General features: G+C 45.3%; 1 protein-coding gene across 10 annotated transcripts in view; it reads left to right on the top strand.

Annotated features, from left to right (window-relative positions):
- Positions 1 to 12,965: 12,965 nt before the first annotated feature.
- Positions 12,966 to 14,854, top strand: part of MAP7D2 (MAP7 domain containing 2) — a 167,357-nt gene continuing 165,468 nt past the window's right edge. For 4 of the 10 annotated variants that reach the window (XM_040338237.1, XM_040338236.1, XM_040338231.1 and 1 more), the window contains exon 1: positions 12,968 to 13,205. In XM_040338237.1, coding sequence (XP_040194171.1) covers positions 13,145 to 13,205 — 61 coding nt within the window. In that variant the 5' untranslated portion in view covers positions 12,968 to 13,144. Of the gene's footprint in view, positions 13,206 to 14,854 lie in introns of all 10 variants that reach the window. The other 6 variants (XM_040338229.1, XM_040338232.1, XM_040338228.1 and 3 more) reach the window with 3 other exon arrangements.

Genomic DNA, 14,854 nt, shown 5'->3' with positions numbered 1-14,854 from the left:
CACGATCTGACTTTTTGACAACAACGATCTGAAAGATGTGTTTGATCGGACAATCCAACCATGTGTATGCTCCATCGGACAATTGTTTTTGCTTTTTTATCAGACAAATGTTCGGTGTGAATGCTCTCAAAATTTTCGTCAACAAATGTCCAATGGAGGTTAATCCGATCGTGTGTACACAAGTCCATCGGATTAAAGTCCAAAGTACAAACACGCAAGTTCGAGCCAACATCCGCTGGAAATGTATCCACGGTTCAATATATACTGTAGTTGGTTAGCTATAAGGTTATAAGTAGTATTTGCTAAATATTTGAAAATGTACCATAAACTAAAGCTCGTAAGAACTCACCTACACACTCATTTTGTAAACTGAGTTAAGAAAATTATGGAATTAGTCAAAGTCAGCTGAGTAAGTCATAGCTGAGCAACAACAGTGAAGCTTTGTATGTTTAACATTACAGAAAATTAGCATCTTCAACTTTAACCTCAATCACCCTGTCACCAATAATGTCTGACTGTAAATCTCTGTTATTTCCGGAACCTTAAATATGTGTATTAACTATGACTAGCTATATAAAATACAAAATTAATATGTTATTTTCATTCCAGCTTCATGTGTCTTTCAGTAATACCTGATATGCTGCATTCTTGGGGAAAAAAAAATGGAATTATATTTGTGAAGCAAGGGCCAGATTCACAAAAGAGATACGACGGCGTATCTCCTGATACGCCGTCGTATCTCTGAGATACGATTGTCGTATCTATGCGCCTGATTCATAGAATCAGGTTACGCATAGATAGCCCTAAGATCCGACAGGTGTAACTGTGTTACACTGTCAGATCTTAGGCTGCAATTCTAGGCCGGCCGCTAGGTGGCGATTCCTTTGCGGTCGGCGTAGAATATGCAAAAGACTAGTTACGCCGATTCACGAACGTCCGCTTTGCCCGTCGATCTAAATTTACGTAGTTTCCGTAGAGATGCGTCGTGTAAAACTAAGCATGCCCTCTGGGTGGTGTAACCAATGTTAAGTATGGCCGGCGTTCCCGCGTCAAAATTTTTAATTTCACGTCGTTTGCGTAAGTCGTCCGTGAATGGCGCTGGACGCCATTTACGTTAACGTCGAAACCAATGACGTCCTTGCGACGTCATTTAGCTCAATGCACGTCGGGTAATTTTACGGACGGAGCATGCACAGTACGTTCGGCGCGGGAACGCGCCTAATTTAAATGGTGCCCGCCCCATTTGAATTAGGCGGGCTTGCGCCGAGCGGATTTACGCTACGCCGCCGCAAGTTTACAGGTAAGTGCTTTGTGAATCAGGCACTTACGCTGTAAACTTGTGGCGGTGTAACGTAAATGGGATACATTACGCCGCCGCAGCGTAACAGATTTCTACGTGAATCTGCCCCCAACTTTACAAAACTAAGCTTTAACCACCTACCGCTCAAAGGTGGGCACTGATTGGCTGAGATAACTCAGCTGTGTATGCTCTGAAGGGTTTGAGGTCCGGCTGTATCCTTCTGTAATACCTGCAGAGGTCTGAAAGAGTGACACATTTTGATGAATTCATTGTAAACCTTTTAAGGCCGTTTTCACTTGTGTCCAGCCGCGCTTCCCAGCATGGGGTCTGGACTAATGCGGAATTTCTGATGGAAAAAGTCAGAAGGAATTTTTTCATCGGATATTCCGACCGTGTGTATGCCCCATCTGACTTTTTCCTCCCGAAATTCCAACGGACTTAGAAAGTGAACATGTCCCATTTTTTCTGATCGAAAATTCCGTTCGTCTCTATGGAAGTCCGACAGAGAAAAAAACATGCATGCTCTGAAACATTTCGACGCATGCTCAGAAGCATTGAACTTAATTATTCTGGGTTCGTCGTAGTGTTGTACGTCACCGCGTCGGAGTTTATTTCCGATTGGAAATATGATCGTGTGTACAGGTCATTAGGGTTGCCACCTCATCCCTTGAAAACCAAAAGCATCTTAATTACACAGGTTCTGTGGCTGATTAAGTGGTAATTAAACTCACTTGGTGTCTTATCTGCGTTAAATTAGCCTTAGAACCTGTGTAATTCATATGTGTTCAGGTTTAAAGAGATATGGTGGCAACCCTAGGTCTGGTGCGTCCCTGTTCACCTGAATTTGCACCTGAACTGGACCGAACACGCACAGGACCCTTTTGGAATGCGGACTGCGGCTACCCCAGACATGTGTGAACTGGCTCCATTGCGAGCTGGTCAGACTTGTCATACAAATTGGATGCGGTGGGAAAGCCACATCCAATTCGCACATATCTGAACCCGGCCTTAAGATAATTGAAGCAGTAATGGCTTTTAGAGTTGTCACCAGGGAAATAAAAGCATTACATTTGTAGGATGGTAGAATGAAGCCCAGCCATTTCTATCGCCTGTAGTACAAAGAAGGTTGCATTCAGCGGCAGACTAAATGGGGCAGGGCCACTGTTAACACAGAAGGATGTTTTCAGACTGCAAAGAAAAAGAATAGCAGGTCTCAGGCCCTGTACACATGATCAGTCCATCCGATAAAAACGGACTGAAGGCTAAAGTCTGATGGTCTGATGTGCCTACACACCATCAGTTCAAAATCCGATCGAGCCCAACGCGGTGACGTAAAACACAACGACGTGCTGAAAAAAACGAAGTTCAATGCTTCCAAGCATGCGTCGACTTGATTCTGAGCATGCGCAGGTTTTGAACTGATGCTTTTGCGTACTAACCATCGGTTTTGACTGATCGGTCATCAGTCCGATTTTAAAGCAAATTCTAAAACTTTGGACTGAAGGACAAAAGTCTGATGGGCCATACACACGGTAGGTCAACGGCGGATCCAGGGGGGGGGGGCAACAGGGCATTCCCCCCCCCCCCCGAGACAATCATGTCACATTGGCTTTTAAAAACTGCTTTGCGGTGCCTGCAGCTGCCGCTGCCTAGTCTCTCACTCTCTCTCTCATCACCAGGGCCGGACTGGCCCAGCCCGGTAGGCTGCCTGTCCTGAGGCTGCTTTGAGCTGTAGCTTACTGCAGCGCTCCCCCTCTCTCCTGCGTGTATGACACCGGGCATCTCTCGCTGTGTGTGAGAGCTGGGTCTGTGTTCGGCTGTGCTGCCTGTGCTAGACCTGCTTGTGTGATAGTAGATGGAGATGGAACACTGATTGAATCAGTGTTTTGTCTATCACACAAGCTCGTCTAGGGGGGGACCTTGCTAGAGCACACTGCCCTGCCGAACACAGACCTACAGCTCCTGTTTGTTCCATGACACACGTCGGGAGAGGAGATACCTGCTGTGTGTGATCGAGGCAATGCCATGGTGAGTGCCATGCACAGTGGGACTTCATTCATATACAAAAGTGGGGTTGCATTAATATACAAAGTGGGGCTGCATTCATATACAAAGTGGGGCTGCATTCATATACAAAGTGGGGCTGCATTCATATACAAAGTGGGGCTGCATTCAGATACAAAAGTGGGACTGCATTAATATACAAAAGTGGGACTGAATTTATATACAAAAGTGGGACTGCATTTATATACAAAAGTGGGGCTGCATTCATATACAAAAGTGGGACTGCATTTATATACAAAAGTGGGACTGCATTCATATACAAAAGTGGGACTGCATTTATATACAAAAGTGGGGCTGCATTCATATACAAAAGTGGGGCTGCGTTCATATATACAGTGGGGCTGCATTCATATGTACAGCGCAATCCCATAGGGATACATGAATGTCCGTTATTCATAAGAAGACGGATGGATAAAAAAGGGACATACGGTCTGCAAGTGTGAAAGGGGCCAAAGAGTTTACCATAAATAGAATAATGGTTATCAAGAGTTGGATATGTAGTTTGCTTTCTTTTGTCTGACATGGCATTTTACATTAAATCCTGGTTCACACTGATGCAGTGTAGGATTCGCAGCGATTCCTGTGCATTTTCCTGCACCAAATGACAATCGCACTCCGTTCTTATGAACTGCTGTGGGTGTCAATGTTGATGTAAAAGGGGGACTGAGGACACTGGTGTAAATAGGGGACTGTGATGTGCAGGGTAGGTTGAAGACACTGATGTACTGGGGGGACTGTGATGTGTTATTGCACAAACATCAGATTCGGACCTCTGTACATTTTCATTCATGACCCCTGCCCTGGATAATCTAATGTTTAAATAAGACAGGTTCGTACCACCAGCATACACTATAAGGAGGTTATTCAAGTTTGGCACCCAAAATGGAACAGCAGATTCTAATTTTATGGATTTAAAATGTTGATAAATGAGGGGCGCTCTTGCTTTTTTATATGATACATCTGTTTTTTTGTTAATTTAGATCATTAAAATAAATATACAGGGCCGGATTCAGATACCTGAGCGTATCTGTCTGGCCGGCGTAACGTATCCTAGATTCCTAGATACGGATCCTAGATATGTTACGCCGCTGTAACTTTGGGCGCAAGTTCCGTATTCAGAAAGAACTTGCGCCCTAAGTTACCGCGGCGTAACGTATGTGGGCCGGTGTAAGCCCGCCTAATTCAAATGGGGATGTGGGGGGCGTGTTTTATTAAAATTTAGCTTGACCCCGCGTATTTGAATTTTTTTTGAACGGCGCATGCGCCGTTCGTGAAAACATCCCAGTGCGCATGCTCTAAAATCTGGCGCAAAACGTCATTGCTTTCGACGTGAACGTAAATTACGTCCAGCAGTATTCGCAAACGACTTACACAAACAATGTAAAATTTCAAAACTCGGCGCGGGAACGACGGCCATACTTAACATTAGCTACGCCTCATATAGCAGGGGTAACTATACGCCGGAAAAAGCCGAACGCAAACAATGTAAAAAAAAAGCGCCCGGCGGTCGTTCGTTTCTGAATCGACGTAAATACTCATTTGCATATTCCTTGTGTAAAAATACAGAAGCACCACCTAGCGGCCAGCCTGAAATTGCAGCCTAAGATACGACACTTACACCTGTCGGATCTTAGGGATATCTATGCGTAACTGATTCTCTGAATCAGGCGCATAGATACAACCGAGCGCACTCAGAGATACGCCGCCGTATCTCTTTCTGAATCCGGCCCACTGTGTCAAATTTTTGCCATTTGGTTAAATAAGCATTAAATCAACAATTTCCATGGGGTGTAGTTACAGTTGTGCTCATAAGTTTACATACCCTGGCAGAATTTATGATTTTTTGACCATTTTTCAGAGAATATGAATGATAACACAAACACTTTTCTTTCACTCATGGTTAGTGTTTGGCTGAAGCCATTTATTATCAGTCAACTGTGTTTACTCTTTTTACCACTTCAGCCCTGGAAGGATTTACCCCCTTTCCTGACCGAGGCATTTTTTTGCGATACAGCACTGCTTCATTTTAACTGACAATTGCACGGTCATGCAACGTTGTACCCACACAAAATTGATGTCCTTTTTTTCACACAAATAGAGCTTTATTTTGATGGTATTTGATCACCTCTGCGGTTTTTACTTTTTTGTGCTACAAACAAAAAAAGAGAGCGAAATTTTGAAAAAAAACACAATATTTTTTACTTTTTGCTATAATAAAAAAAGTACAAAATTCTTCATCAGTTTAGGCCGATATATATTCTTCTACATATTTTTGGTAAAAAAAAAACATAAAAAACGCAATAAGCGTATGTTGATTGGTTTGTGCAAAAGTTATAGCGTCTAGAAAATAGGGGGTAGATTTATAAAATTGTTATTTATTTTTTTAACTAGTAATGGCAGCAATTTTTATCAGGACTGCGACATTGCAGTGGACAGATCAGACACGTTTAACGCATTTTTGGGACCATTGACATTTATACAGTGATCAGTGCTATAAAAATGCACAGATTACTGTATAAATGTCACTGGCAGGGAAGGGGTTAACACTAGGGTCGATCAAGGGGTTAAATGTGTTCCCCCAGTGTGTGTTCTAACTGTGGGGGGTGGGACTGACTTGGGGAGGAGACCGATCTTTGAATCCTATATACTAGGAACAACAGATCAGTATCCTCACCCCTGACAGAATGGGGATTTGTGTGTTTAAACACACAAATGCCTGTTTTTGCTCTGTCAGGAGCGATCGCGGGTGCCTGGCAAATATCGTGGCCGCCAGGCACACACATCGGCTCCTTAGAGATGCGGTGGCACGCGTCACATTCACTCCTTAAAGCTCCCGCCGTACAGCTACGGCGATTTGCTCAGGATTGCCATTCTGCTGTCGTCAATTGACGGCGGGCAGTCGGCAAGTGGTTAAATCATAATGGCAACAAAAACTACCCAAATGACCCTGATCAAAAGTTTACATACCCCAGTTCTTAATACCGTGTATTGCCCCCTTTAACATCAATGGCAGCTTAAAGTCTTTTGTGCTATTTGTGGATGAGGCTCTTTGTCTTCTCAGATGGTAAAGATGGCCATTCCTCTTGACAAAAATGCCTCCAGTTCCTGTAAATTCTTGGGCTGAAAATGAACTGCACATTTGACATCTCCCCAGTGTGGCTCATTGATATTGAGGTCAGGAGACCTGCTGTAGCAAATGACAGGTTGACTTGGCCTTGTGTTTTGGATCATTGTCATGTTGGAATGTCCAAGTACGTCCCATGTACAGCTTCCTGGCTGATGAATGCAAATGTTCCTCCAGTATATTTTGATAACATACTGCCAACAATTTTGACCAAATTTTCTGTGCCTTTGTAGCTCACACATTCCCAGAATATCAGTGATCCACCTCCGTGTTTCACAGTAGGAATTATGTACTTTTCATCATAGGCCTTGTTGACTCTCCAAATTAAGCATTTATAGTTGTGCCAAAAAGCTACATTTTGGTCTCATCTCTCCAAATTACTTTGTGCCAGAAGGTTTGAGGCTTGTCTCTGTGCCGCTTGGCATATTGTAAGTGGGGCACTTTGTGGCCTTTGCGTAGTAATGGCTTTCTTCTGGCAACTTGACCATGCAGCCCATCTTCAAGTGCCTCCTTATTGTGCATCTTGAAACCACACCACATGTTTTCAGAGAGTCCTGTATTTCACTTGAAGTTATTTTTGAGTTTTTCATTGCATCCCAAACAATTTTACTGGCAATTGTGGCTGAAATTTTAGTGGTTTGGTTTTAACAGAACCCCTTATTTTCCACTTCTTGATTAGAGTTTGAACACTGCTGATTGGTATTCTCAATTCCTTGGATATCTTTTTATATCCCTTTCCTGTTTTATACAGTTCAACTACCTTTACCCGCAGATCCATTGACAATTCTTTTGCTTTCCCCATGACTCAGAATCCAGAAATGTCAGTGCAGCACTGGATGAAAGATGCAAGGGTCTGTCAGGAGTCCAGAAACTCATTGACTTTTTATACACACAGGCCCAGATTCTCAAAGGCCTTACGACGGCGCAACACCATTTGCGCCGTCGTAAGGTAAGTCCTAATCTGGCCCCGGGTATCTATGCGACTGATTCTTAGAATCAGTTACGCATAGATACCCATTAGATCTGACAGGCGTAAGGCTCTTACGCTGTCAGATCTTAAATGCAATTTTTTTCCCGCCGCTAGGTGTCGCCGACGTCGTTTTCCCCGTCGCTTATGTAAATTAGCAAATTACGACGATTCCCGAACGTACAAACGCTCGACGCAGAGAATTTACGTCGTTTCCGTAGCCTTTGCGATGCGTAAAGTTGCCCCTGGGTCTATGGAGGCGCAGCCAATGTTAAGTATGGCCGTCGTTCCCGCGTCTAAATTTATTTAAAATCTACGTAGTTTGCGTAAGACGTCCGTGAATGGCGTTGGACGCCATTTACGTTAACGTCTAAGCAAATGACGTCGGTGCGACGTCATTTAGCGCAATGCACGTCGGGTAAACCCGACGGAGCATGCGCAGTACGCTCGGCGCGGGAACACGCCTAATTTAAATGGTGCCCGCCCCATTTGAATTGGGCGGGCTTGCGCCGAGCGCTTTTACGATACACCGCCGCAAGTTTACAGGTAAGTGTTCTGAGAATCAGGCACTAACGCTGTAAACCTGCGGCGGTGTAACGTAAATCACATACGTTACGCTGCCCAGGAGCAACGTAATTCTATGAGAATCTGGGCCACACACTAAATACAAGCAAACAGATCTCAGGTGAGGATGGTTACCATTCAAACGCCTTTGTGTCACCTTGTGTGCATGTTATTAGGCCAAAATCACCAGGGTATGTAAACTTTTGAGGTCATTTGGGTAGTTTCTGTTGTCATTATGATTTAAAAAGAGTAAATTTAGTTAATCGATAATAAATGGCTTCCGCCAAACACTAACCATGAGTGAAAGAAAAGTTTTTGTGTTATCATTCATATTCTCTGAAAAATGACCAAAAAATCATAAATTTTGCCAGGGTATGTAAACTTATGAGCACAACTGTACGTTTTCACATGACTGTAAAATAGGGGCAAGGGGCCCTGTGATTTCTGATGTTTGTCTCTGATGTAATATTGTGGCCAGACCTAGGACATGCCAGCCATGGGCGTCCGCTCCATAGGGCAAGGGGGGTCGTTTCCCCCCCCCTGGAATCGCCAGGGAGAGCCAGGAGCAGGGCCGAACTGGCCCTGGGGCCGATTTAAGCAGTGACTGGAGAGCTACCTTCCCCTCTAGTTGTCCCTTATTTAGAGTGCCTGTCCCTCTTCTGGAATCAAATCCATTTGTCCCTCATTCCAAAACGTTCCTCTTTTAGACCTGAAATAAATATACTGTCAATATAGTGTAGTGTTTCAGTCAAGGGAAAGGGGTGCTGTGTAATGAAGAGGGGACCAGTGATGCAGAGTGCTGTGTAATTGTAAAGGGGTCCAGTGATGCAGAGTGCTGTGTAATTGTAAAGGGGTCCAGTGATGCAGGGTGCTGTATAATGTAAAGGGGTCCAGAGCTGTGGGGTGCTGTGTAATGTAAAGGGGTCCAGAGCTGTGGGGTGCTGTGTAATGTAAAGGGGTCCAGAGCTGTGGGGTGCTGTGTAATGTAAAGGGGTCCAGAGCTGTGGGGTGCTGTGTAAAGTAAAGGAGTTCAGAGCTGTGAGGTGCTGTGTAATGTAAAGGGGTCCAGAGGTGCAGTTGTGGAGAGTACACAGTAGTGACAAAGAGATATTGAAAGATGCAGGGGGCACAGTGGGGTGTTTTTACATTTTAACGTATGGGGGGGCGCTTTTAACCCCCGCTAGCGGTCGAAGAAAGGATAAAATGCGACTGTGTATCGCCGCTGCCGAAGCGCCCCCATCTGAAAAAAATTCAGCGGATGCCCATGATGCCAGCTCCCGGACAGGGAAGCATAAATCTGCTTGATTCACAGGGTTGTGCAGAAAGCGACAGATTTGCCTAAAAGCCTTGATACTTACAGTAACACCTTGGTTTGAGAGTAACTTGGTTTGAGAGCATTTTGCAAGACAAGCTAATTTTTTTAATACATTTTGACTTAATATACAAGCAATGTCTTGATATACAAGTAGCATTATGTCTCAGCTGAGTATAAAAGAGAAGAGAGACGCCTCTAAGTGTAGCAATATGGTTACATTTAATGAAGGTACAACATTTAGCAACATATTGCTACACTTAGAGGCGCCTCTCTTCTCTTTTATACTCTGTAGCTCCTGATGGATTTTGCTTCTAATCCCCTTGTGGAGGCTTCCATTTGTGGATGGACGTTTTATGGTTACACAACCTATCACATTGCTATAATCTTTTTATATGGACTACAGACTGAAGGACCTATGGATAAATGGTTGTGGTACAGATTATTTGAGTTTCCATTATTTCTTATGGGGAAATTTGCTTTGATATACAAGTGCTTTGGATTACAAGCATTTTTCTGGAAGTAATTATGCTCGCAAGGTTTTACTGTACCTTATTCCTACTGGCGACAGTCATTTTCCTCTTCCCCAGGCTGGGCGGTCTCCCCTAAGGCAGAAAGCAGCCCCTATAAGAGGGTGGTGGTGAAAAGAATTACAGGGGGTGCTCTGTTGAATATAATCCTGACCTCTTCACTATACAGGTTACACACCTGATTCCTGCACTATGTACGTTGTACGTATGTAAACTACACCCCTTCTCTTCTGCCCATAGCGAATAAACGTCAGGACAGGAGCAGCAGTGATGAAGGTTGACGTACCTGCACGTTACACCGCATCAAAGGCTTGTGCGTGACTCACAGAGCATGCACCCACAAGGTGACCACCGGACACAGCGGATCTCATTACTGTGATTGCTCATTGCTGTGTGTTCAATCACAGCAATCACATGGAAACGAAGCTGTTACTGCAGCAGCCTGTGAGTGTACCATGCCTTTTACACTGCCTAGTGACACTGTCACTGATCTTGTTCCCTGTCATCCCTGTGACGTGTCACAGCAAGCCACGCCCCCCTACAGTAAGAATCACTCCTTAGGGAACACTTAACCCCTACAGCGCCACCTAGTGGTTAACCCCTTTACTGCCAGTGTCATTTTCACAGTAACCAGTGCATTTTTATAGCACTGATCGCTGTAAAAATGACAATGGTCCCAAAAATGTGTCAAAAGTGTCCGATGTGTCCGCCGTAATGTCGCAGTCACGATAAAAATGGTAGATCGCCGCCATTACTAGTAAAAAAAAAATATTAATAAAAAATGCTATAAAACTATCTCCTATTTTGAAGACGCTATAACTTTAAATTGGTTATTTTCTTTTTTTGAAGCACATGATTAGAACCTGAGGTTTTAATTGGCTTCAAAATGGTGGCCTAGGAGCGCGTAGCACTTCACCCTGAATCCACCCACTTGTGACAATAGCGATCGTATTGGCTGGCTGGGAGCAGAAGCAGGGGGGAAGCCCCTGAGGAGGAGATACAGGGGGAAGCCGCCGAAGTTGCCCGTGACCTTGATGGGGTAAGTGTGGAGCTGGTGGGCGAGCGAAGGAGGGGGGTTTGTTTGCTGATTGACCGAGTGAGGGGAAAGGGGGTGGGGTCGGGTGGTTTGTTTGCCACCCCCCCCCCCAAAAAAAGTGGAGCACCAGCCACCATGGATGGTAATGAAGGGGTGTATACATACAGGCTGGTACCAAAGTGGTTAACCACTTGCCAACCAGCCGCCATCATTATACTGTGGCAAGGTGGCACGATCCCGGAACTTGCTTTTGTGGGCATGTGCGGGGGAACCAATCAGGACTCGATGTCCGCTGGCCACCTGTAATTGTTCCCCGCAGTGACAGAAGGGGGATCTGCCTGTGTAAACAAGGCAGATCTTCGTTCTGACAGGGGAGATCACACAGATCCTATCTTTCTAAGCAGGAAGATGGATCTGTGTGTTTCCCCAGTCACACAGTCCCCCCATACAGTTAGAAAACACCTGGAGGGAACACATTTAACCCCTTGACCACCCCTGATGTTAACCCCTTCCCTGACAATATTATTAGTACAGTGTCCATACATATTTTTACTGATTACTGTAAAGCCTTGTACACGCGACCGGTTTTGCCATCTCTTTTTTCTCGCCGAGATTCCCGGCGGTTTTTGACCCGGCAGTTTTCCTATGGGAAACACTGCGATGGCGCATACACACGGCCGGGATTCCCGACCAAATCTCTCATGGCAGTTTTCCTGTCGGGAAACCCGGTCGTGTGTAGGGGGAAAAAGTTACAGAGCAGGTTCCTGGTTTTCCCCACGGTTTTCCCGGCTGACTTTTGACCGCTGGGAAAACCGATCGTGTGTACTAGGCATTATAGTCACTGTTCCCCCAAAAAATGTCAGTTAGGTGTCCAATCTGTCCGCCGCAATGCTGCAGTCCCGCTAAAAATAAAAAAGAAATTATAAAAAAAAATCTATCCCCTATTTTGTAGACGTGATAACGTTTGCGCAAACCAATCAATATACGCTTATTGCGATTTTTTTTTTTTAACCAAAAATATGTAGCAGAATATATATCGGCCTAAACTCATGAATACATTTGATTTTTTACATATTTTTGGGGGTAATGTTTTATAGCAGAAAGTATAAAATGTGGGTTTTTATGTTTGTCGCTCTTTTTTTTGTTTATAGCTCAAAAAATAAAAACAGTAGAGGTGACCAAATACCACCAAAAGAAAGCTCTATTTGTGGGGGAAAAAGGACATCAGTTTAGTTTGGGGACAGAGTCACGCGACCGCGCAACTGTCAGTTAAAGCGACGCAGTGTCGTATCGCAAAAAAATTGCCTGGTCAGGAAGGGGATAAATCCTTCTGGGGCTTAAAGCGGAGGTTCACCCAAAAAACAATATATAACATTACATTCAGTATACCCCAAACATGTACAGTATGCCGTTTTATTTTTTTTGGGTGGGGGTGTACATACGGTATTATCGTTCTGGCTTCCGGGTACTCGCTCCCGCGGGACTGGGCGTTCCTGTGCAGTGCCGCAATGTCATCTGGAACTTCGCCCATATGATTTACGTGCCTGAGAAAAACTCCCACCGGCGAATAAGGCGCGTCACGACTTTCCGAAAGTAGCCAAACCGTGAGTCGGCTCTATACAGCGCCTGCGCACCGACTAGGAGCCGTGTAGAGCTGACTGCGCAGGCGCCGTATAGAGCTGACGCGCGGTTTGGCTACTTTCGGAAAGCCGTGACGCGCCTTATCCGCCGGTGGGAGTTTTTCTCAGGCACGTCAATCATATGGGCGAAGTCCTAGATGACATTGCGGCACTGCACAGGAACGCCCAGTCCCGCGGGAGCGAGTACCCGGAAGCCGGAACGAAAATACCGATAATACCGTATGCACACCCCCCCCCCCCCAAAAAAAACGGCATACTGTACATGTTTGGGGTATACTGAATGTAATGTTATATACTTGTTTTTTGGGTGAACCTCCGCTTTAAGTGGTTAAGCAGTGATTGTTTTTTTTTTACCAGAGGACAATCCCTTTAAATTCCAGCTGTCCTCCAACCTGCAGCCTCCCGTCCCCTTTAAGCACCTAATAGAAGGTATAGAGCGGAGTGATCCTCCTCCCTCCCCCGCACTGCGCCTCCTCCATTCCCTCCCCGCTCGGTGCTGGGATTGCAGTGCGGCGGCCGGGCGGACGGACACATATGTAGCGTGAGATCAGCAGTGCGGAGCACACATGTACCGGGGGCTGGAGGATATACACTGACAGCTGTCATCATGGCGGACGGGGCAGAAAGGATGTCTCCTAAGAGCCCCAGAGGAGGGACATCACCTGCAGGTAGGACTGCGATCACACAATCTTATTATTGTCATCACCTAGAGGTGTGTATGGTGCTGATCTATACCATGGCAGTGTATTCAGATGTGATCAAAGTACAGAGGAGGGGGGAGGGGAGCAGCTGTCACCAGCCTGGACTGATTCCCTTCCATCATAATCCATCTTTAATGCTGATGTCTATGTGGCCTGCACTATACCTACACATACAATATTGATTGCTGTATATGGCATCTATTGATGTCTATGTGGCCTGCACTATACCTACACATACAATATTGATTGCTGTATATGGCATCTATTGATGTCTATGTGGCCTGCACTATACCTACACATACAATATTGATCGGCTGTATATGGCATCTATTGATGTCTATGTGGCCTGCACTATACCTACAGATACAATATTGATCGGCTGTATATGGCATCTATTGATGTCTATGTGGCCTGCACTATACCTACAAATACAAGATTGATTGACTGTATATGGCGTAATCACAGGGTGTCTATTGATCTCTGACGACATTGGATGATATTGTACACAGATCTTCATTCCCATCATTTATTGGGGGGGGGGGGGGGGGGGTGTACATTTTTTAGATTTACCAAAACCATATAATATGAGGTCACGTCTAAAACGCTTTTTTGATTTGTTTGCGATCAGGCGAGCCCTTGCACTACATAGGTGACGTAAATCTAAAGGAAATTGAATAATGTATGGCTAGCTTAAAGCGGGGGTTCACCCTATATAAAAAAAAAAAAAAAATTTTTTCCCTCTAGCATTAAATTCGGCATAGTAGCGCGAGCTACAGTATGCCTGTCTGTATTTTTTTATCCCCGTACTCACTGTTATATCGTACATAGAAGATTCCGGGGAATGGGCGTTCCTATGGAGAGGGAAGGTGATTGACGGCCGGCCCTGGCACGTCACGCTTCTCCGGAAATAGCCGAAATAGGCTTGGCTTTTCACGGCGCCTGCGCATAGCCTGTGCGCAGGCGCCGTGAAGAGCCGAGACCTGTCTTCGGGGAGCGTGACGTGCCAGAGCCGGCCGTCAATCACCCTCCCTCTTGCTAGGAAAGCCCATTCCCCGCAGCAGACGGAATCGTCTATGTACGATATAACCGTGAGTACGGGGATAAAAAAATTAAGACCGGCATAGTGTAGCTCGCGCTACTATGCCGGATTTTATGCTGAAATGTTGTTCTGCAGGGTGAACCACCGCTTTAAGGCCCCATTCACACCTTAGCGCTCAACGTTGCAAACCCCCCCCCCCCATTGTTTTAAATGGTGTCTGTTCACAAACCACAGGAGCTTCTTTTCAGGCAGATTTTGATGTTTTCGTCCCCATATAGACTTCAATAGCAAGCATTTGGGGGGGCGTTTTATCTTAAGTTCACACTGACCGCGGGAATTAAATCATGCGAGTTCAGCGCGATTTCATTCGCACATGTTAGTCCCGACTTCTGGGGGAGTAGGGTATTAAGACATCTGCACGGGTTACTGCACAGATGTCTATTTAAAATCGCACCCCGAAGTCGCGGAAAGCAATACAAAAAACGTTTTTGGGAATCTGTGCGGCGCCGCAAATGCAGCGTCGCACCGATTCGGACGGTTGACATTGCCAGCAATAGCCGCTGATTTGGCATGCGAT

Source organism: Rana temporaria, chromosome 2 (genome assembly GCF_905171775.1).
Source record: "Rana temporaria chromosome 2, aRanTem1.1, whole genome shotgun sequence".
Taxonomy (NCBI): Eukaryota; Metazoa; Chordata; class Amphibia; order Anura; family Ranidae; genus Rana; species Rana temporaria.
This window is presented reverse-complemented; position numbering and strand designations above follow the sequence as displayed.